The 26632-nt window shown below is 29.1% G+C and overlaps 1 protein-coding gene across 3 annotated transcripts in view; it reads right to left on the bottom strand.

Annotated features, from left to right (window-relative positions):
- Positions 1-26632, bottom strand: part of LOC148235453 (uncharacterized) — a 598142-nt gene that overhangs the window by 32639 nt on the left and 538871 nt on the right. For all 3 annotated transcript variants that reach the window (XM_088185621.1, XM_088185623.1, XM_088185620.1), the window contains exon 7: positions 19450-19620. In XM_088185621.1, coding sequence (XP_088041747.1) covers positions 19450-19620 — 171 coding nt within the window. The remainder of the gene's footprint in view (positions 1-19449; positions 19621-26632) is intronic.

Below are 26632 nucleotides of genomic sequence, written 5' to 3' on the forward strand. Positions count from 1 at the left end.
TTAATTGTATTAAACTCACGTTAAGACTATTAAAATCAAGTAATGCAAAATAGCAATAAAACTACCTATATGGGGCGGCCGGCATGTGTCACACGAACGATAAAAAATATCGGAATTTCAGTAGCATAAAAGACTGATACGAAAACACATTGAAAATGAGCAGTCTAGAAATTATTTTTCTATTTTGATGAGTCATCTAAACAAACGAATATTATTTCCGTATTATAAGCCAAAACAGAGGTTGAGCCACCCTGTACGAACGTATATTAAAAGTCGGTCCATCGTCGGGGCTTTGCTATTGGCCGATTAAGTCTTTTGAATGCTCTGCTTGATCGTATCTAAACATTTTACAATAAAGATAAATTATAAATCATAGAATAAAAATTATAATTAAAAAAGTATGCTTTTATAATTAAGTATTTTATATTTGTGCTAGGTATATATTTTAAACTACATAAATTATCTGGCGTTACCGGTAGTAGATTTAAATTAATTCTTAATTCATTGTAATTAATTGTATTCATACTGTTATTACAAATATTGCAATTCTCGGCAATATAAACAAATTTTCGTCGCTTATCTTTACGCATTGCAGTAGCACGTAATCGTAAACGACATGTACAAATGTCACGTCGCTACGGTTTACCGTTTAGAAAAAGTTTGTTTGGCAGACAGACATATGACATGCATACGAGCACCACCGTAGCAGAGATGCTATATTGTCAGTGCCACGCCAACTACAAGACCTTTGAGGACCTCCCACGGACATCATCCCTGCGTCAGCTTCTCCACCACCGCTCGGAGAAATTTGTCGCAATTGTAATATAATCTAACTAGATTTCACCAAGCGTTTCACTGACTACATAGTCACAACCCTAGGGTTCTTAAACATTAAAAAAATAATTTAGAAAACGAAAAAAAATAATAGAAAAACGATAGCTCTTTAATGGCACGTATACACAATAAAGTATTATGGTATTATATACATAAAATAAATGCCTTACATAACTAAAATTTTATTTTCTAATTTTTACCTATTTCATAAATAGTATGGAAATCTAACAAAATATATAAATTACTAAATATTTTTATTCCATGATTGTTGCAATCTTGAAATCCCAGGATTAAAATTTTGGTTCGGGAATGAATTCCCTAGTTGGAAGTGTAAATGTGAATTTTAATAAAGACTTGGCAAAAATTATAAAACGTCAAATAAATACTACATACATATTAAATTGCTAAGAAATAGATGCAAAATTTCTGTATTCATTCAAGGAAATTTAATAACTAAAATTTATTTCGCTTATTAATTGGCTTAATTTCTGATTGTGGTTTGGTTTTATAGTAAACAGTAAAATTAACCAGTTACTTTAACAATTCTAATAAAATATAAAATAAAATATTATTCATTTTAAAAGCCATGTAAAAGAGTAAGCCGTAATAAATATTGCATTTCTATTTAATTGGCCAGATTTAAGTACTCAAATTTTCATTGTTACGGAAAATATTAATTATAATACACACCACCCACTGTAAGCTATAATCTGTTGTTTTTAAGCACCCCATACGCGCCTGAAGCGAATTTATACATAAATTTAATTAAAATGTCAATTATAACACTGTGCGAATTTTGTAACAATATGTTACAAAAAAAAATAAATGAAATTTTATTTTGGATTTTATCTTAATTTTTAATTATTGAGTATTGACATTTAAGGAGTCAGACATGCGTATTAATTATTTCATTGAATAATAATGATGACAGTGCTATCACTATTTTTTTTAAATATAAATGAAAGAGTTACTTAAATTTTTAAGCATGTTCATATTTTAGAACGTGAAATAGATAATTGAGAAATCAGTCAAGTACAAAGATTTATTTGCATCAAGTCGGGCGTTTCAGGGTTGAATCACTTTGCGGGCAGTCAGTCGGTAGTGAAGTCGTTTTGTTCGCGTTTAAGCATGAAATGCCGCGAGTTAATTACATGCTTCGGATACTTTTCAATTTGGACGTGTCCGAAGGGGCAGAGGTCTGCAATTTGCGGTCTACGGGACCATATTTCGGACGATTCCCATCCAAGATTTATGCACCGCTTTTACGACCCTTGCGGGCTCCGGCACTGAGGCGGTTAACAAATCTCTCGGACGGAAGCTGCGAAACTTCGTCGGGCGATTTGCAAGGATTCTCGCCGTTGTCGAGCGGAGCTTTGCGGTGTAAATGTGACGGTTTCTCTCGTTAACAAGTTTTTGGCTGGACGAAATGGACACTATAATATTTAATGAGGCATTTTCTTAAATAAATGTAAGTATATTTCTTATGACACTAATAAGATCTTCAAAAAAAGCTCAATATTTTTCGTTAACAGAGTATTAATCATATCGAATCTAAACTGACGCTGCGTTAATTAATTATAGCATTAGATTATTTAAGTTAAATATTTGAAGTATTAATGCTTAAAAAATTTAGGCTTATTTATGGCATTGATGCCATAAAAAAATCAAAGAGTTTGACCATCTCTGTTTTTGATATTAAAATGCATTTAAGGAGTACGTAACCATCAATGTCATAATTCCCGAAAAAGCATAGAGTTTTAGCCCCTTAACAATCTTAATGTAATTGGTTATTATGAACTGGACCCATAATAGCAAAATCATTCACAAAAAGAAGTACTGCTGATGGTTGTTTTTAGGTATTATACTTTGAACAATTATCAACGTAATAAAAACAATACTTTCTTTCTTAAACACTACAAATTTATGTAAAGCTTAGTATATGAACTAATAAAAGTGTTATTTTATTTAAATTTCTAAAAGATTTGATTTTCTATATATTTTCTATATTTAAATTATAATAAAATGAGCTATAAGTATACAAAATTAACTATATTAGCTAAATAAATTATTGAAGTAAAATAAATAATGCCCGGCGATTAAAATAAAGTAAATAATGCGATCGCGATCGCGTCCCTTGTTCTTGCCTGTTGCGGCCAAGAAGTCAACGCTTGAGAACACTCCAGGTTGTTAAACGCAATAATGTTTTAGCCGATAGCTATGACGAGCTGGAAATATTTATGTTGGATGGTGTTCAGATTTGTAATAAACAAATAAATAACTATTATCATTAAAAGTCAATTGAAACATTTTTTTATAAAAAGAAGGGTACATTATTATGTGTTTGAACAAAATTTGACAACATTAAATTTTGTTGTCTATTTGAATTTTTATTAGTAGTATTTTATTAATATATAATAATATTACAAATTATTAGGAATAAGTAAAAATATTGTTAAAAGTAACTATAAGCTTCGCTTTAATAACTATATGTGTTTAAAATAAATCTAAAAATTAGTTTTTTGCATGTTCTTTTGATCATAGTTGATCAGGAATAAAGTAACTTCCGTTTCGAACGTTTCGAAAGCTGTCAGTTCGATTCAGTGATGTTTGCGTTGTAAAAATGTTTGATGTCAATCAAAATCTGATTCCAAAAATAGTGTCAAAATTAAAAATGCACGATTCTGATCAACCATAATCATTAAAAGTATAGTGTAAAATAATATAAATATTTTATTTATAGTTAGCTATTATGTTTTATAAAAATTCAGAATAAAAAAATATGTGGTATTTATTAATACATATAAAATACGAATATATCCATTATTTTGTGTTAGAGAATGATGCGGTTTTAATAAATATATTGATTAATATTAAAAAAGTTGTCTAATAGAGAGGTGCAGAAACTATTTGAGTCGTTTTTTATATTATATAAGGAATACACAATAGTTTATACAAATTCACTGCTTAATTTTCAGACGTCTGAACTGCAAATTTAGTTGAATTGAAAAGAAAAAATTAAAATGTTACGTTTTGAAGCATAGCGCCAAATTAAAAGACATTCTATGCATAATGTAATATTCTTAAATGTATTGATAGCTTATCATTTTAAAATCTTCATATTGAATGTTCATAAAAATTCAGAACAATATGTTTTACCAAAGACACATTCTAAACTTAGATATTATATTATATGAAGCAATTAATTAACCCCTGCCAACATGGTTTTCTTTCTGTTAGATCAAGGTTAACCAATTTGTTAGTTTACGGTATTTTTCTATTTAAATCATTATTCCATTTACAAAATGAGCCTCCCGCGTGCTTCTATATCGAATTTATGTTGTTAACTAGATACAGCAGTACTATAATTTAGATTTAAAAATAGAAAATATGTAAATAAAAAAGTTTTCGGCGCGTCTTGTTAAAACGTTGAAACCTCTAATTTTCAGCGTTACAAGTCTTTCTTGAAATACATATAATTATGTACCCAAAATTATATGGATCGTTCTACGGCTAACGATCAAATAGAACTCATGGAAAATTTGCTATCGCTTTCTTAGAATTCTAACCCTTTAATACTTCCGTTCATCACACACATGTTCATTATCTCACGGTGAGAGAATCACACCATTAGCGCGCAAAAAATACCACTCAAGCATCATAAAATGCAAAAAGGGAACGGCGATAATAAAAAAAGCTCAACGGGAATCCAATCTCGCTCCAATCGATTTAAAAGCAGACACCATCATCGTTAGGAGCTTTTAGTTTTATTCGCAGGTTATGGAGTCCTTTGGGATTTTTAGAAAAATACACTTCGGTCACCGTCGGGTCATTAAACTGATGGTTCGTTTATTAAATTGGTATCGTGCTGCATAGATAAAGAAATATGAAGCGTGGGAATAAATTCAATTTTATAATGGATAAACTTTATATGTCGGATAATACAAGCATAAACTTGGAGACTCTGTATCAATTATGGTTAGCGAGCGACCGAGTCGAGTCTATCGAATTTATTCATCTCCCCTGTTTCTTTGCCCATTGTTACAGCAGGAGAAAAATGTAAGACAAAAAAGTGCTACACTGATTCCGAGAATTTGTTATTTCGACTTTGAGCATTTTTGTTTTCAAGCAAAGCACATATAAAAAAAATCTACCTAATAACAGAGAATATTGGATAAAGTTCATGGAATACATTTGTATACAAGATGCGGTAGATAAATCAGATTCTTTTTATAGCCGTACGATTAAATGGAAGTCGATTCAAAATAATTTTAATACTACGCAAATACACATATGGTACATAACGATTAGGGTTCTCAATCGGATATTCGATTAGTCGTATTATTTGTCCGATTTTTAACTGTATGCATATTTGAAAAAAATTGTGTACTTGAGCGACACAAGTAATCATTTTTTCTCCCAATATACCTGAGTGAAAAAATATGCTTTTACGCATTCGAAAAACATTTGTGAATAAAATGTTTATCGGCAGTATCTACTGTGACCGAAATTCGCAGAATTTGAACGTTCAAAGAAACAAAACATAAAAAAGGACCACATTTAATTATCGTTTAAAGCTCAATCTCTAAAACAGATGTTCATAAAGTACGTGCTACGTTTTTGTATTTATTGTTTCAAGATGCAAAGATTTGATTTCAGTCAATTTAATAATTCGATCGCAGCAAATTTATTTCTAATTATTAAATTTATATGCAAATTTGCACAAATAAACGCTAATACAGATCCGAACTTAATGTATATAAAATTCATTTTCAATCATGATTAGCTAGTATGTACACAAAATTCGATCAAATTTAAACATAAAAATATTTAAGCAATTAGTGCAATTTACTAAAGCGTTCCACTTATAAGCATGTCATAGCACTGGGTTTGACCAAAATTCTATGTTTTAAAAATGCATCATTACAAAATGATATTGGCTCAAAAAAGATCATGAAAAAATAGGTAATCAAATATTAAAGAAAAGTATCAAACAAGAAATTAAAAAACGCGAAAAATGATGTACAATGAACACATTGCTTGATGTTTCAGGAACATCAAGCAATGTGTTCATTAAGCAATCAACTACTCGAAATGCTTTTTTAAACTCATTAAAACAAAATGTTTTTTTTTATATATTATATTTTAGAAAAATTAAATAAAAAATGTTTTTAGATAAGGTCATCCTTTTGTAAACCAGCTGACAATGCAGAAGATCTATATGCCTTACTATGTATATGTATTACAGAAAAAAAAACGATTTTTTTTTCGGACATTAGACTTCTCCCATTGTTCTTCGTCATCGCTTTTATTCAAATTTGCTCATATAAATTTCATCAGACCTACTGCTTAGCTTTTGACTTGGAATAAAAGGCAGTTCAGCTGATCACGCATCAGGCAATCAAGAGTTAAACTCGATCTTCTAAAAGTTGACATTGATAGAACTCGGGAGTAAAAAGTACAGTTCGTATGTATGTACCCTATAGACTCAAAAACTACTAGACCGATTTCGCTAAAAATTTCACAGTTTATACTTATTAGTGCCAGGAGTGTTTATAAAGTAGATCGAATGGAATCAGATAGGTAGCGATGTTGTTTTTACAGTATTGTTGGGCTCAAACGCGTTCGCTATAATTTTGACGTCATATTATGTCAGATCGCTGCTTAATTTAGTATTAAATACTCGCATACAACTCACGTATAATCCATAAACTATGTTTTAAATACTCGCTATCGTTATATATACATATCCTATGGTAGCCACATTTTTCTTTATTATATAATTAGGTCAAACTCGTAAATTAAGTTGTATATGTCGCTACCGTTCTAATTATTATTAAAATGTATCTCAAATACCTAGTATAGTATCATCATACACTTTCGTGGTCACCTAGGTCAAACCCGTATAAAAAATGTATAAATACAATAAATAATAAATATTGGAAATGGCAAAATTACTATGAAATGAATTATTGCACACAATTCAATTCATGTCATTTTAATTGAATAAATGAATTGATACCAAACTTTAATTCATATACATATTATATACTGAAATTTGCATTGAAGCATGCTAGGTCCGCTAGTTATTAATAACTACCACTTTAAAGGCTGAATTGCACTACAAAAATCAAGTTTTGAATCTGGTAAGAGTGACAAAATATTGTGTACTAGGAGCTGCTACCACCAAAACAAACTTTTGATTTCACTAAGTACTGCACGCAATTATCCAAATTGTAAGAAGCAACCCACAGGAAGAGATGACAATGTTTCATACTAGATGTTTCTAGGGAGACGTTTTACTTTATTTGTTTAGAGCTTAATAGTGTAAAATATAAACTCCTGTCAAAATACTTAAGAATTCTTCAGATAACAAAAAAAAAGAAAAAAGTCATCGAGCCAAATGGCATATACAAAATTAATTTAATTTATTTTTAAAGCACTAAAAAAATTTTGATATAGAAAAATAACGAAAATGTATTCATAACGCGATAACACACCTTCGAATAATCAATTCTTCAATTAGGCCGCACGTAAACGAATTCCGATAAATTCCTACCTCTAATACATTCAGTATACATATTATATATGTGGGCCGCAAAGTAGTAGTCTTAATGCGACACCATTCGCAAAAGGTACGGCCAGCACGCACACATCCACACATCGATACCATTAAGAAGGGATATGTACAGCCGGTGAAATACGGCAATCGCCAGGATATAGCGGAAATAGTCACGATGATATATACAAAGATTTATTTTTACGGCCCGCAGACGATACCCTTAATTGAAACGATAATATTGCGCGGGACGGGCGAAATGCGGAGGACCGATTTTATTATATTAGAGAGATGGTTATAAAGCGTTTTCGGCTAATGGCCGCCCATTTCCATAATAATATTTATACGGAGAGATAAGTGTTTTTAAAACGAGCCCGGATATAAATCCGCCTTTATCGGTGCGATACATGGCCCGATTTAACATAATATGGCACGCGGGCCGCATACACTCGTACTACCTCCAGACTCTAATTGCGCGCACATTTTTCCACATACGCGCGCTCATTTGATTTGTGAAAAGATACTATGTTAAAAACGTAACATTCAAAAATCACTTTAAATTAATTTATAAAACATATATTACTATTAGAAAGCGACATTTTAACAGATGTAAACAATCACCATCAGCAGTGTCTAAAATACATGTATAAAAGAAAATATATGTATATTTAACATACATACATCTTAGCTAAGTTGGAAATTTCAACGGACAATTAATAATATATTATATAATCGAAGAAACCAGACATTGATGTCATTAATTAAATATTTGCAAAATTCAAAATCTTTCACTAGTCAAAAAAATCTTTAGCTATTCTTCAAAAGCAAAAAGATATAAAATGGGGAAAGAAATTATTCGCAGATTGTTCAATGTCTCGACGACTCTATTAAATCATTAGAATCCATTGAATAAATTAAAAAATTATCATTGGCGCAACGATAAGAATAAGAACTTTTTTAAGCCTTACAGAGAATGGTGTAAAAAAAACCAACAACGTACGGATTAATGGAAAAATAATATTATTAATCCACGGGTAAGAGAACGAATAACTTACAGTGTATATTTGAAGCCTTGATATCAATTAACCCAGATATGCCCAAGAAATTTTGTTCTCTTAAAATTTCATTTATAAATAAAAAAACAGTGGCTTGAGTTTAGTGACCAACCCATGGGACAGTGGGTATATCTGGGTTAAACCAATATCAACACAAAATTATTTAAAATAAATCACTAGAGAAGATCGAACTTCTGTGCCACACTGCACTTTAATGACGAATACCAGCGTTGACGAATCAGACTGTCCTTAAAAGAGAAAGCGAGACAACGAAGTACACGCTACATCGCTTCTCCCTCTCATATACATGTACACGCACACAATAACAAACCAGCATCCTTATCCCGAGCGTACTCTAAATTTGTTAAATTTTAAATCGAATTATTTCCCAAGTGGTAAATAGCAATAAATCTGTTAAGAAATGCATTTTCATCTCATTTATAATTCACCAAAATGACAACCGCTACAAAATAGCTTAAATATATAATTTTAAAAATCAAATATTAAGCATATATTTAAAAAAATCAAAAATAAAAGTTAAAGCCCAAAAAGTTTACATTTGCTAGCTGCGGTACGTCACGATAGTGAGGGACCGACATAGTGTTTTTAACATTAGTTTACAGAAATTTTGACCCATTACATTTTACATTGATTTTTATATAAAACTGCGCGCTAAATTTGAAAATAAAGTAAAAAATTTAAAAAAAATTAAGGTTTAAGAACCCTAGGGGTGTGACTTCGAAGTCGGTGAGAAGCTTGGTGGAATCTAGTCTAGTCTAACTTTCAAATATACCTAAGCAAACAGTTATTCAGTATCTAGGTGTATGTTCCACTGAATGTAAAGCTATATTTTCACTGGCATTTTAAATAAATCAAATCCGAATACATTTTCTCTGATCATCATGTGGAAATACGCGTACTGGTTCATCCATTTGTACTTGATAAAGAATTTATTGTTTGATACATTATAACTAGAGTTAGTTAAATAATATTAATACTAGAGTTTTTAAAGCGCTAAATTCCGTTAACCTTGGTCCTATAATTTACGTTGCTGCTATCTGGGATAAAATAGAGCCAGACAGGAAATCTCCTTACGGTTAAATCTCTCACGAATGGCTTCGTCCCGGGTTTCCAAAGCTTTTTTAGACGAGCTTTTGCTAAAGGCCAAAGTCGAAAGGCTAATTAAGACGCACAGCGCTAACTAGATGCATATTTATAATTGTTAGATATTAAATTTTAAGCTTTTATCTTTTAAAATATATTTTAATACGCTTCAGCGACAATTATGTATAATTAAGGAATTTAATTAAAAATATTTGAACCATTGGTAACATAAGTATGGATAAAAGATATTATTATATTAAGAATAAATAAGAGTTAATTAGTATTGTGATAATAACGAGCGTAAGCATACATAGTAATATAATGCAGCATTTTATTCGTATTTTAGGTCACGTGCTGTTTTAATACTCCCACGTAATTTCTTCCCTGTTACGAAAAGTAAAGTGTGGGGTTAAATAAACTTGGTTCTACTTAACCATAACAATAATATTCCGTTTTACGCGCAACCTTTCAAGTGCCAATATATATGTACATATATTCACAAACACGGCATTATTTATATAGATGAAGAGTGTATGATTGATTGTGGTTCCGGGAAAGTTAAATATATCTGGTGAGCTTGTGATACTGTATGTGAGTTATGTTGAATTTTACCGATACTAACAACTGTAAACGGGAAGCAAAAAAATAAATTTGCTCCTTGAAGCACGTAACGAGGAACGTGGGTATGTTTTTCAAAGGGATTTTTTCTTGAATCTGTTTCAAAGGAACTCGAAGTCTTATTAAATTGCGACAAAACAAATCGAATCTGGCCGACTTTCCGAGTAAAGGTATCCATATTACATATGCAATGCTTATATTATAGAATTCTGACATTGCAATTTAATTTTTTAATTAAAAGTTGACATTTAAGGTAACAAAAATATTTATATCAAATAATTAAAACGGAGTTTTTCATCGCAACACATTTTTTCAACGAAAATAAAAATACATTTACGAGTAGCTGATTTATTTACTAATAAAGAAAGAAATTTACGAATGGTGAATTAATTAAGTAATGTTTGATTGTTACAGTCGAATAAATTTATTACAGGAAAATATATTTACTCCAATTTTTGAGCCTTTCGGCATGAATAGTTGCTAAAAAGGTCGAGCACATTGTGAGTAACATCAATAGGCAATTATTTATAGTTAAAGCAAGGCAAATTAGTCGTTTTATTTGGTTTCATATAGTAAATCTCAAAATTTTACGGCGCCCTTGTTGAATCCTTGATATCCCAAGGCGAAGAATTAGTGAATATTTATACACAATAATTTAATTGTAAGTAACCAATTTTAGAGGTTTCTGAAAACAGTTAAATACATAAAAAATAGTAAAAAAAATATGTACGAAACGGGTTAAGGGTTATTTGGAAAAAATATGAGGTTTGTAAAAATGCAATTATTAAAACTCTGATTAATCTTTACATTATTCACTAGCACATAAATTGTGGGAAATATCTCAATCTTTTATGTTTTGTTGAACCAGTATTGGCTCTTTTTTACTTTTCTTTGACCAACAGTTTTTTTAATATAAATATTAAAAAAAAACTGTTGGTCAACTTATTATATATAAGTAATCTGGTGTAAATCTACAGACATTTTAAAGTACACACATCTGCTTTAGCACACAAGATACAATTTCCAACGTAAAATAACGAGATTTCTATTTGACCGTATCTGGAGATAGAAGGAGCGGAGTATTCAAGTGCAGAAGACACTCAAAACACGTCGGTAAAAGTATTTCCTCATCGAAGTGTCGAAAGGGTTAAAAAGAGTGCCCATTCAGGGACCGGGTATTATGTTCGTTTGGCGAAAAAGGTGTTCCGAACGAACTGTGCGAATCACCGGGTGTTTGAGAAGTGTTTGAGATGCGAGTTTAATTGGTATGAAAAATTGAACGTGCGTGTCGTCAATCATCACGCACGACAGTTGGTGAATGTTAGAGACAATTTGGTAAATGTTTTCAAATTACAGTGAAACTTAATGAAGGCTATGCGCTCGTGACACGTGACGGAGATAATTAGGTATTTAATAAAAAAAATGATATATAATTATACAATTTTGATTAGATTTTATACTTAAAATATAGAATCTAACGATGTAAAAATATATATTTTAGATAATTTAATATTGGGCTTCGTCCACGTTTTGCTTACATTTAAATCATATTTTTTAATATTTAACTTTAAAAGATGTTTTTTTAAAATAATATAATCTGCTAACTACGTGAGTAACATTAAGAATATGGAAAAATAAAAATGGCGGTCTATAAATCAATCGCGTTCTATTTAGCGTTTATTATTGCAGCATAATATAGAAACAATCTAGAGTGTGAATTAATCCTCTCGGATTTAATAATTTTCATTAAATAAATAAAATGCAATAAAACCTCAAAGATGATCAATTGAGGAGCTCGAGGGCATTATGTGCCTTGTATACAGTACACAGTACCATTTAGTAAGCTACCCTGTTAGGCCCGCCAAATAATGTAATTTAGAATAGAATATGTATAAAAAAGGGTTTGAGTCACATGTACATGTAAAAATATAAATATTATCCATTTTTTCTCCATATATTCCATAAAAATATTTGCATTTTCCACAAAAGGTATGCTGGTATATGATTCCCTTGAGTCACGTCGATGAGTATACTTAAGCAAGCACTTTCACGCTTCTAGAAGAGAATATACATAATGAATAACTTCGTTTTTGTGTGCCTCCTAATTACTAGCGTTTGCGTTCCCGAATATTATTTGAAGTATTGCATGCAAAGAATATAAATATTTGTTAACTCTAATTAATAGCTAATGATTTGTTTTCATCCAGGTACTTGCAGTTGGTATACATAATATATGTATATACATAATTAATTTTAATAGTTTCTTTAAATATGCTTTTGGAAAAATGATAAAATAAAACTATAAACTACTTTTTTAATAAATTTAAACCACGGTTAAAAAAGGTTGCCGATCACTGCAATAAACTTTACTTGATCAATCAGAATATTGTACATAAGTAAGATAATAGTAAATGCAATTAAAACATTCTGAAAATTATAAAACCAATCAGCTTTTATAAATATTTTTACTTTAACCCTAAATTACTATTAAAATTAATTTTAATATTAGCTAGTGTTTTTTTCGTGAAAAATGTGAAGTCGAGAATTTTCATTTCTCGAGAAATTATTGTAAAATATTTTTATTATATAAAATTAAATTTGTATGAATATTTTTAAAGGGTTTGCAACCACTGCCATTTTTATAATGCTGCATAACTAAAATCAGATTCATGCCTAATATGCATACTTCTTGGAAAGTTTAGGGGTTTGTAAAAAAAAAATTTGAACACTCGAATATTATTTTTGTTAATGCAATAAAATAAGAAACTCAGATAAGAAACTTTTCTGAATGGGATCGTGCCAGATATTTAAAAATATACCTACTTTCTCGGAAGATCGAAAGTATTTTAATGATCCATAATTTTTTAGCCATTTTTTATTACTTTCACCGGCCGGCGGATTTATTTTTGCTTCCGTGATATAAGAACCCGCTCCGATAAGAAGAATGTAAAACTATTTAGGGCTGTTTTTCTTTTATGATAATCCATTATTTTTGTAAATTACCAACAGCTGTTATTGACAATTGTCTCACGATTATTATTGAGAGCCGCAGGGGGCTGAAAAGTTTCGTTAAAACAATTGGAAAATGTCAATTCTGAGCTAAGCTCGAAATTTCAACGGGCAATTTAAGAAAAATTATGTAATCGAAGAAACCAAACATTGTTGTCATTAATTAAATATTTGCAAAATCTAGAATTTTTCACTAGTCAAAAAAAGAATGACTTCTTTAGTTATTCTTCAAAAGTAGAAATATATGAAATGGGGAAAGAAATTATTCGCAGATTATTCAATGGTTCGACTAATTCTAAGCACCCTAGCGACTCCATTAAATCATTAGAATCCATTGAAGAAATTGAAAATTTATCATTGGCACAAAAATTAGAGAAACATTTTTTTTCAGCATTACAGATAGTAGTGTAAGAAAACCAAAATATTACAGATTAATAGAGAAAGAATTCAAAATATTTGAATGGACAGGCAAGAGAGCTTATAATTTACAGTGCCTATTTGAAGCCTTGTTGAAAAAAAAGAAGAACTAGGATGTTTGACTCTACTTTAGATGGAATGTGTTTTTTAAAAGATTATTTTAAGAATAATATGTAACAATGTATCTGAAATATTTTACTGTATTACATGCATTTTTTCATTCATCAAGATTTCTCGAGAAATTTGAGAAGTGAAGTCGAGAATGCTCATTTCTCGAGAAATGAAAATCATCGAGAATTTAGAATGTCTAGCTAAGCTAATTTTTATCAGCTTCTTTTGTAATATAAATCAACCAAAAATTACAAAATTTATTTACAACACACTTGATAATAAACTACTCAATATATAATTTTATATAAACAGTTTTTTTATACTGTTTATTACTTTGTATTCTACAAAATCAGGCTATAAAAGCAAAATATTCATTTTCAAGTTTTAAACTACCGTTAAGATATGTTTAATTTTACTTATAAAGCTGCTTGTACATATAATTATTATAAATATGATATTGATTTTAAGTTTAAGGCGCATTATCTTATGCAAAAAAGTCAGATTCTATGGAATGCGATGATGTTACTCTCAACTCTAAAAAAATTATATTAATTTTTATATTTTGGTAGATTTGTATGTATAAATGTGTCATTTTGTACACACTCAATGAAATCAAACCCTATTTTCGTAAACTAGTACGATTTTTTTATGTTTTTCAAATGTTGTTTACTTTTTATATAAATACTATTATTGCGTGTAATGTTAGTTTTTATTTTAATTTATAGCTATTTAAAATACATGGTTTATTCGATATCTCGCTATTGATTTGTCACGTTGACTTTTAAATTTAATTAAAAAAAAAATATGTTAGATAATGAATATTCTGTCATGTTACTTCACTGTTTATTAATTTAGGAAATAATAGAAACTTAATACACGAAACGTTGAATAATTTATCATGTCCTATTCGACGTATTTTTTCAATGTCCAAGCGACACTAGTTAATTGATTTGAATAAATAAAAAAATCCATTTGCGGTCTATTAAATATGCATGAATTTCTCTATAAATAAAATATGAACGCGACATTAAAAAATAATAATTATATGCACTCTCGTTAAAAATATTTCCTTCATCAAAAATTTAATACAAAAAAGCATTGATATGAATGCAAATTCATTCTTTTTTATGTCCTTAGGTCACGACGCAAGCGCCGTATCATACGGCCGCCGGTCGTTTCAGGGTTTAGGAGGTTAATGGGGTAGTTTTGTTATAAATAATTAATTTCGACATGCAACACAGGCACACGCGAGAGCGACTTGGTGCTCTTAATTTAAAACGCATGTGTGCATCGGGGACTAATTGGATAGATGATAGTACAACCCTAGACTAGGATAATGTTGTACTAAATAGGCCAAAGTTGATGACGATGCGTGGCGAGAATTGCTGCACAGAGACTTCTATGGACATTGGATTACACCGAATTAGATTGGATGTATAATAATAAGCAAGCCTTAATACTAGAAGTGGGCTAATAAATATATATTTCTTACTGCGTCACGAAAATAAACAAATATGTAACAATCTGCTTCTTGTAGATAATTTTTTGGCATTCAACGACAACATTTTTTTGAAAAAAACACATTCACAAAGAAGTTATTTTATGAATAAAAGGCTAAGAGAGTATAAAGTTAAGTCTTAACGTAAGCTAGGATTGAAAACATAATCAGATTAACAACATTAATCTTTTAAAAAGCAGTATCATTGTTACAAAAACATCTATAATCGTTTACCACCACTAAACAATGTATCGTACCTAACTGAATGCATAATACTAATACACAATGGCGTTATTTCGCTTAGCAAGTAGTTATTCTTATTTACTTGTATCGTAAAATACAGTAAAACCAACACAATATAATAACTTTTTCCTCATTCGTTCAAACCGCTCGTAGAGAACATCTATAAGGGTTTGCAAGAACTTCGAACGCGATCTTAACTTCATATCGAATATATAATTTTACTAGTACGATACAATATATACCAAAAAGATTCACAAGGGTCCTACTGCCTACACAAAATTACCCGATATTTAAAATAATATATAATATAAAAAACAGATATTTTCTATTAATACTTATAAATTTATAAAACAAAATTATATAAGAAATACAGAGAAATCAGAAGTCGCTGACTATTAACCTCAAAGATCTGAATTCGTATCCCATATGGACCTTCTATCGAGTCCGGGAGATCGGAATGATTGATTATTATATAATTATAATTCTGATCGATCATCCAAGATAATGTATATCTAGATTTTCTTAATCTCACGGGTATATATCATAATAATTAATTAAAATCAAGCAAGATCGTACATATTACATAGGTATTAACATTTTTATATTAATGAATTACTTCAGTTCATAAATATATCTTATATGTATACAAAAAAAAAACATCTTACATTATTTTTAGTAGCAGTTTTTAAATAATTTATTTATATATATATGATAGTCATATATTTACTTTATAAATCTAATCTAAATCTAAGAATAATACGATAAAAATACTTAAATAAAATTAAAAAAAAATACTAAATATGTATTTTACTATACTCAATATGTATTTTTATAATGATGAAAAGGTTTGGTATCAGGGTTTAATTTTTTTTAACATATTTTTAAAAATTAGCAATTTTTACTGAAATACTTTTAAGCTATAATTATTATTATAAAGGATCACGATATAGTTGGAATAGGTATTTTAAAAGAAAAAATATTAATTTGTATTATATAAGAGGATAAATAACTCGATAAAAAATATATTAGAAGGTTAAAATACAAAATTTGATTAGAAAAACCCATTTAATTTTATACAAATGCTAGAGATTAGCTGTTTATAAAAAAAATTATTAACACATTAAATTTATTTTTAAATACCACAAATTTAATTTTCCTTGATGAATACCCAATAATAAACAAATATAAGCAAATCATTATTATAAATAAATATGTTATAAAGCACGAGTTAAATTGTTCATTGCTTTGATTTTTTTATAAATAATGAAAAATATTAAATGCCTAGCTACAACCATTTTTACTGAAAAATACTACAATATATTTTGATCCTGAAAATTAAGAAAACTTTTCTAACGTTAAAATAAAAAATATAAAAAAATATATAGTTAAACATTAAAAACTAAAAGTAATGTAGATGTTTAAAATAATGCAGATAATATGGTGGTTTATTTTATTGTAGTATATTGCATTTTATTATTACAATATAAAGTATAATTACTAAGTCAAGTAATATATATAAAATCAGCATTTATTTTTAAATGTTAATATTATTTATTATATTACTAATAGAATAATTATTTAATCATTCTTAATCGCTTATTAATTTTAACTCATAATAAACTAAACCTTAAGAAATATTTAATAGTACAATACTAATAGTGTTGTACTATTAAATATTTTATAATGTTCAGTTTATTATGAATTAAAATTAAAAAGCGATGATAAAAGGGATGATAAAAACTTGCTAAAAACTTATGAGAAAGTCAAGCTCTAAATAATTCATTTTAATACAAATCATTGTGATTTGTTGATATGTTTTTTTTAATAACGCAATCAATTTATTTATTAACACACCTTATTTTTGATAAATGTCTAATATAATTACATATAAGTAATTATATGTTATAAAGTACATGTAAAAAATGGTAAAAGTTATGTCAGTACCCGTTGAGAAGTATCGCCGTACATGTACGGCGGTCGATTTTTTACTGTTATGAGGTAGCCCAGATAGTTATATATTTACATATACATATAACCGAGTTAAAAATAAATAAAAACATTATAATTAAATAATATTATTAAAATTTAAATTAATTAGTAAGTAAGTAAATGACTTTTATAGAAAATAATATCAATAAATAAAAGAGTACGAAATAAATGAAAATACCAAAATATATTTTATAAAAAATATTGAAAGCCTTTATTATTATTAATTTATTAAAAACTACTAATGTTTAAATAATTTATTAAAACCTACTAATACAAAAATTTGTAAAATAAATTAAAGCAATAAAATGCTATGAATCGCTGATTTTTTCTGCAAGTTACTATTAATGCAATATAAAATAATAATAAATATATGACAACAGAAATAATTAGGAGAAAATACGTAAAATTAATTCATTTCCAGGTGTACACGAACAAATTAACAAATGTGTATAATTCAACTTACTACACAAAGGATTAATTATTTTATGTAAATACTTGTTTCATAAATGCGTTCAATCTATGAACAATATTAAGCTATAAATAAAATGCCTAAGAAATACACTAGGGTAAGTCCAAAATTATAAAAATTTTGAAAGTTTTGAAAAGCATCGGAAAAAATATAATTTAATAATACACAAAAAATTGAATTAGATAGAGCACCTACAATCTTTTCACCAGAAATTGTTTATAATATCCATATATATATTTACAAACAATTTTAATTTTAAATAAACTGAAACGTGTTTCTTAGTTGTATTTACTAATTAAAAAAAAATAGGTGAAACCGATTCTCGAACATCTGTTAAGCCTAAAGGTGTTCATAAATAAATAGTATTAGTCTAGCGCCTAACTAGTAAAGCGAAAAAAATATTTTTTTCACTTTCGAAAAAATTATTTAAAAATAATTTCCATTATTATATATAACCTTTCTCCACAATTTTCCCCCCTTTGTTGAATAATGATTCTAGATGATTGACATCTTCAAAAAGAGAAATAACTAAAACAGCACGAAATACTGCAAACGCGTATCTTTAATTTTTTGCCTTGCATTTTTTTCTATGTAGTAAAAAAATATATATAGTATATACTATATAAGAACAGTAAAGGGACTAACCAAGCTTCAACATAAAACCAACCGCGACGTGTTGACTCGACGGTAGCTAGCGACAAAATGGTTTCAAAGGATCTCATCTAAAACAATATCATTTCTTTTCGCTTTGCCTTTTATGAACAGTATATTTATATTATTAATTTAACAATTCAAGACGAAGGAAATAAATACAAATAAAATGTATTTTCAGTATGTGAATAACGATTAAAATAATATATTTCAAACACGATTATGTCCAATTACACAATTTATCACATTGTAGCATCGCCTTACACAAATGATATTGTGTCGATGAACCGACGCTTGTGTTAATTCAATTCGATTTGTTATTATTTTTTTGTAACGTAGTAACAATTTGACGGCGCATTCGTGAGTGATAATCAACCATTGGGGCGCTAATTTGGTGATTTTTCAAAAGTCGCGTTCTCCATTAATCGCCGCGCGGCACGAACATTTAAAAAGCATACCAACAAACAAGTTTTCAATTAACCGCTTAAGTGCCGAGTGGTCGAAATGGATGAACGTACACATTATTTGCCGCAGTCTGCGTATTTAGGTAAATTGCTTAAAATGACTATGGGAAGAGTACGTCATACCCATTCGGCAAAAAGCTCAATGTCACGCGAGCTATAACAAATTTAGGGCAAATACTAAATTTAGATGTACATACATAATAATGTTTGAAGTTTTAAGAGCGGTTAAAAAAATTAAGGATAAGTACGCCAATCGCTGCGCTGTTTGATTTACTTATGAGGTAATACCATAATTATATTATTGGATGCGAATATAACGAAACGTTATTTTTATATAAAACTTATGCTTAGCCGAATTATTATTTATATAAACTGTATGCTATGTTGGTAGATCTGTTTATATTTTTTTAAGCAATAAAAATGGTACTTACATATCATATCCAAATTGACCTTTGTAGACAATGGCACTGTCAGGTTATTGTTAGTAGCTTGACATGTTAACGGTTCGCTTAACGATGACCTATCAGCCAAGATCTCCAAGTACAAATTTTTCGACAGCAAAGCTCCGCCTCTCCACCAGGATACTTCAGCTGGAGGAGAACCTGAAAAAATAATGCAGATGCGTTAAAAATTGTAATTTTTATATCTAGAATAGGTGAACTATATATTTTATTATATAACATGCTATTTAATACATAGAAATGTACCACATTAGTTAATGGAAAAACTTTATTCGTCATTTATTTATAGTCACTCACAATTATGAATATTCGTTGTTATGTAACGGGGGGTATCTAAAGCGTCAGGAAATATCGCCGAACATCAAGACTTTTCCTGCAGGACTCGAAACTGAGCGAATCGAGCGCCGAAAACTTTGGTCCGCCTCGTGCTTTTTAATCAAAAATATTGTTCACCGAATATAAATAACCACTCGAGCTTCCAATTCATCCAAAAGCTCCGGGAAAACTGTCCCACAACAATGGAAATTTTTCAAACGCACCACCTGCGCTAGTCTACTTGATACAACACTATGAATTACACAGAGTGCTTTCACACCCTTAAAGCTACTGGTCTAAAACTAATTCATTATTATCTATATATTATTATTCACGTAAGTTAAAAGCAGTTATTTATTTTTTGCCACAATAAAAAAAAGCAATTTTGAGGCAATCTGCAAGGTGACGTGACGGAGTGTTAAAGTGATTATTTAAAATGTCATATTATTAAAAGTATGTACTTTTCCATGCATAAGGTTATATGTAATAAAAAGTTTATGTTAATAATATGCATATTTTTATACTTAATCAAGAGGAAAAGATAGTTTATTACATTAAATTGATTTAAAATATATATATATATATATATATATATATATATATATATATATATATATATATATATATATATATATATATATATATATATATATATATATATATATATTAACTATAGGGCGAATCAAAAAATATTTATACAGATTTAAATTGTTCAAATTAGCATATTGGTTCAATTTAGGTTAGGGTTTAAATAGCAAATAAATGTTTATTAACTTTCGTATTTAGTTTCATTATTTTATTCTAATTGAATTTTATAGAACTGTTATATGTTTAAGATATTGAAGGATTTTTGGTAGTAAGTTGGGGTCAAATATTTTTAATTATGTTTAAAAGAGGTAATTGTTTTACTTTTTCAAGTACGAAGTTACAAATATTGATATAAATTAAATTTAGTATGTCAATGTAAATGAGTCATCGTTATTTATAAGAAAGTATAAATATACTACTGTAAAAATAAAATAAAAACAGCAATTGAAATGGATATCCGTTTAAAAGTTTACTTACTTTATATAATATGTACATATTTTTCTTAAGGTATTTGTAAGAAATGTTTACGGAAGCTCAGTGAATCATAACCAAATGCTAATAATATAAACTTACTTGGATATTAAGACGAAAATATCCACAAACACAAATATCTTAGGAATTTTCTTTGTATCCTTTCTAATAATAATAAATATTTCATCGTACTGGAATTCCATAATATAGGTCCATATTAAAATATTCTAAGCATCAATATGTGATATAAAATATAAAATTTTGCTATATTGTTGAAGTGTCTCGATACCCCAGCATTTATAAATATTAATCACAAAGCAAAGATTCCTTGAATTACTTTCAATATGTTTTAGAAAATGGCAATCAACATTATATGATATATAAATATTTTACTTGTAAAATATTTAGACAAAATAAATTCATTGTAAAAATTCTCCACAACAAAAAATAATAAGATATATATCATTAAATTTTATTATCATTAAATATATTTTTTAATTACGATAAAGTTGTAGCCGCAGTTTTGAGTTATTTACGTAGAATATTATGGTATAATAATCAATATCTCACTATGAATATTTTATCGGTAGAAAAGTTTTGTCAGACAACGCATGATTAATTTCCAACAAGCGAGCTGTGTCCGGCGCAAAACTTTACAAAACACACAAATTAATAATTAACGTTATACACAAAAGTTATATTTTTGTATATTATAAATGGACCCCGGTCGTATTATTGTCTCCCCTTCAAAAATGAATAAACCATGAATTGTCGCCCCCGAAAACGAAAGTCGAAAGTTACACCGAAAAACCGAGCAATTAGAATGCGGTCAAAGGTACAAACGGGGTGTTAAAAATTCATTTCGAAATGACGAAGTTGAACCTAAATACACAGTAAACATTTAGCCTGTAGATAAAATTTATTATCAAGGTAGAAACAACATTTTTTAAACTCATACACTTGAAACAAATATCTAAACCTTTCCACAAAAAACAAGACACTGCAGATAAAAATTTCAGTGACTAATTAAACATAAATACATTTGTGATTTAGTTGTACTAATTAAATAAATATTAATTAATACAAAACAATCACTAGTTCAAACATGGAAATTTTGCTGTTTGCATACATCACATTCATTAGCGATTTCCCCTGCGACTTGCTTGAAATATTTACACCTTGCACTGTGCAACACTCCTGCAATGCCTGATGAATAATAACTTGTGTCTAAACGCAAACGCTTCACGCGCGCGAACCCTCACCACTAAACCCAGCATCAGACACATTTATAAAACCTTTTGGTTGGCGCTTATATACTTCTTTAAATAAGATCACTTTTAAAATAATTACACCTCGGAGATGTTGCCTAAACACGCCCCAGCCGTCAGTATCCGTTACCTGTAAACTTGTTTTAACTTGAACAATTTCATAGGTCTCGACTCTCGCGGGATGCTTTAACTTGAGATGCTTCTGAAATGTTGATAGGGTTGTAAAGCCGGGGCAAAACTTCAATACGCTGGCTGCTGCGAACTTGAAGAAAAATAACACCTTCGCCACTCCGCCGGAAGCCGAGAGGAACAACCACCCCTTTATTAAATCAATAAATTATGCACGACTTTGTCTGGAAGACGCACCCTCCCGCGAGGATAGGGGTTGCTGTCTTAATTGCCACGCCAAAAGAATCTGATCTTCGCTTAAGCGACCTCAGAACCAAAAGGTAATATTGTAATCTATAGAATAATAGTAAGGTACCGAAGCTGTGCGAATACCGGACCCTCAACTTTTTGGGTTTTAAATATTAATTTTGCTTCGTTCTGATTTTTAAATTGAATGGTTCAAATTGTGACAGTTCTACTGTCATCTGGCAAGCACTCGCTGCGCATATTTGTGTGCAATTAAATAAACAGTGAAATATGTTATAATCATTTTCTTACAAAGTGTCAATTGAAGGTGATTTAAAGTGATGTAGCATTTGGAATTATAGACAATATAATCAAAACTATAAATTATTAGTTTGCCAGTAAGTGTTTGGTTATATGAATAATATATCACGGTTATTCAAACAAACCTACCATTGACTTTCCAGGATCTTAAAAGACAAATAGCTTTACTACCCGGATATTAAAAGACAAATAGCGATGATTGGGCAATACAAACATATTACAATGCTAGTAATAATGAAAAATCTCGTATTAGTGTAAACAAAACCACTATATAGTATCGTTTACAGTTAGTTTTCAGAAATAATGATAGATCTAATAAAATTTACGTATGGAAAACAGTTAATATATGACATATTGCGACAATTTTGAAGAAGATGAAGAGATGCCAATCTACGTGTTTAATCATTTACAGACTTCCGTCAATTTTGCTTTTCGGTTGTCGTTTAAATTTAATTTATGGATTATATTAGTAGTAATAATGTGTTCAATGTTTACTTTTGATCAGAGTCTTATTGTTTTTTAATTATTTTTCAGAAGCAATGATGGAACAATTTGATGACTTATATGGCTATAACGTAGAATTGGTATATATATATAAACAAAAAGTGAATCTTCTCATATTGAAGTCACTGTCAGCAAGTATTATCTTTTTATAAAGAACATACTACATAAGTTTGATGTAACTAAATATCTTGAATTTGGCTATTCCGAAAGAGGAATGATGGCACAGATCAAAAATTGAATAAAAACCATGACGTATACATATTTTGCCACATCGGATTTAAAAATAAGCTACTCTTAGATATTTGGATATCGATTATTCTAGGTATGCAATCACATATTTATAATCATTGCAAAATATCGTTTATTAGAAAACATCCAAGAAACTACACATTCATAAGCTGTCCGTTGGCTAATATATATAGCGTTCCCACTGCGACAGCGCCGATTTGATCGACATTAACTTTCAATCCTCATACATACTAAGGATATATTACACGTTCACGTTTAAAACATACCGGGTTTATTTGCAATTCTTAAAATCTAACGTATATATGCATTAAATCGGAAGCAATGATAATGTTTATGTAATATAAAGGGAAAAACTCACTTTTCGGCCTCGGAGCCCGGCGACGGGAATTCAAAATTTGAGGATTTCATTACGAATATTGTTTTATGATTGTTTTTCTTATTTAATCAATGTATGCTTCTTATCCTAAGCACATTATGTATATATTTAATTTTCATAGTTATAACACACCTAGTTAATTTGCAATACGTTTATTTATAAAGGAAAAAACTCACTTTTCGGCCTCAGAGCTCGTCGCCAGTAATTCAAAATTTGAAGATTTTATTACGAAGATTGTTCTATGATTGTTTATCTAGTTTAATCAACGTATTCTTCTAATCCTCAACACACTACGTATATATTTAATCTTCATGGTTATAACACACCTAGTTAATTTGCAATCCGATTATTTATATTCAATCAAATGACGAATTAATGAAAATTATTGTCGCGTAGCAAAATTTTATTATTAAATAATAATTATTTAAAACTGTTGTCATGGTACTGTCGGCCATCTTGTTTTATATTTGAATGCTTATTTTTCATTGGTCGAAACAACAGAACGCATTACCGGTTCCTCGGAAAGCAATGAAGCAAATTCAATTTTTATTTTTATTATTATTTATTATTATAATTATTTATGAGATTCCTTTGTTTACGTGTATTATAAACCGTTTATACAAAGCGATTCGATTTACAGAGTAGTGAATTGAACGCGAATGTTTCATTTTAAGTTTGGCGCGTCCGGAAGCGGCTTAGAAAAATTATATTTAAGATTTTGGTAAAAATCATACAATATAAATTACAATCTATACGCAACCCTTCCGCGAGAATTGATATTGATGTCCTAATTAATATGCCAAAATAATCTGATATGTTGTGTTGAGAATGATTCAGGGCTAAATTTGCCATATCAGACAGTTTCTTAGTCATCTTCAAATGACGCCATCAACAAAAAATAAAAGAAATGTAATCGAGAGATTCTAATTTATTTATTTAAATTAAATAATAAACATGAATCTAACAATCATGGTTATAGAATATTAGAAACTGGATGAAGTTTGACAAGGTTAAGCATCTCTACCACATTGCAAAGAACAGGAAACTGTATCGAGAGTTTCTCATATTACGAAACAGCATACGTTTGAATATGATTTGTCATAGTATAGGATAATAGTATAAGGTCAATACGCTTTTTCACAGTTTGAGAAACTTTTTCATCGTTAATAAAACTATAATTTGGTCATATACATTATTTATGACAGTTTCAATGATGCGACTACCCGTTTCAACAAGATTTTCTTCCACAGCAATTTAACATATTCCATGAACGTTAACTACTGCAACTTTATTTAAATAATTCGCCGATAATAAAGTACCGAGACTGAATTACACATAAGATTTACGAGCACCAGCCCTGTCATTACTCGCCCAGGGCACCGGCCAACCTTGTGATCCTTGATCGATAATGATCGTCGTTTTGTATCGGTGTCGCTGATTAATTATGCCTCCCATACTTCGCGGTTTGAAGACTTGGAGGTTAAAAAATGTCAAGTTAAAATATCGTGACCGACAAATTTTACGCTCAAAGCTGACGTATGGCGAGCGCCGGGGGACTTAAAAATGAGTACAGAAAAATTGGGAGCAATCCAAAAAACGTATGTGAAAATTATGATAATTTTTTGTGAAGTCCGAACCTTGGCTGCCAAGATTTGTTTAATAACCTATTTATTTTATTAAGTACTCATATTAAATATGTCTATATTTTTTTAATAATAAAATTAAACATATCTCTACAGTTATATAAAATAAATTGATATGGAAAAATAAAAAGTGAAAAAATGCCAAAAAATACATACTATAATTTTTCATAATGCAATTACTACATAACTTTGGTCCCTAAAACACTTTATTATATTTGTAGTCGATTATCTCGATACGTGAATTTATTAATTTCTACCTCAAAAAAAAAGTGTCACTTTCATTTACACTTCATCCAGAAAATCCCATCAGAAACTCTACAACATTCTTCCATTTTGATCACATACTTTAGACGTCAACTTTACGCGGATTCACACCAAGCAACGACTGAGACCGAAGAAGCAGCCGCTTTCCACATCACGTCAATCCTGGTCCAATTTTGAGGTCAAAATTCAAGAGTTAAACCTGATTTTCAGAGACTACTGGATTCTACGAGATTCTATGAGAACATTATTAATTACAAATTTAATATTAATTTATATTTAAAACATTTCATGAAAAATTAACACGCGAAAAAATTGAGTAACAGTGTGAAATCAACTAGACTTTGATTAATCAAAATACAAAATACGCTTGGGACAAAATATTAATTTGGTAAATGACTTCGCTTTCAGATTAAATCATCACTGTTACAAGTTAGTCATTCCATGTCATTGGGTCTGATTTAATGTAATTTTAAGCCTTAATATTTGCTTGATGGCAAGTGCTAAATTTTGTAGGAAAAAATATATAAAATAAGTTAAGTACAACTTTTAAGGTAGATGTATTTAAATGAATAATACATTCTTAAAGCAACCGGAGCGTAAGTTTAATATTATAAAAAAAACTAAAGATAATATTAAAATAATTATATTAGTATACTTTTAATCAAATATTTTTTTGCTTATAATTTAAATATTCAGAAACATAAAATTGGATAAAAATTTGGCTAATAATCATTATAATAACATACTGTATGTAAATATAAATATGTATATTATAATAAAAAATATTAATTTATAAATAA

Source organism: Plectrocnemia conspersa, unplaced genomic scaffold (assembly GCF_051122295.1).
Source record: "Plectrocnemia conspersa isolate PC_06_02 unplaced genomic scaffold, ASM5112229v1 ptg000005l, whole genome shotgun sequence".
Lineage (NCBI taxonomy): Eukaryota > Metazoa > Arthropoda > Insecta > Trichoptera > Polycentropodidae > Plectrocnemia > Plectrocnemia conspersa.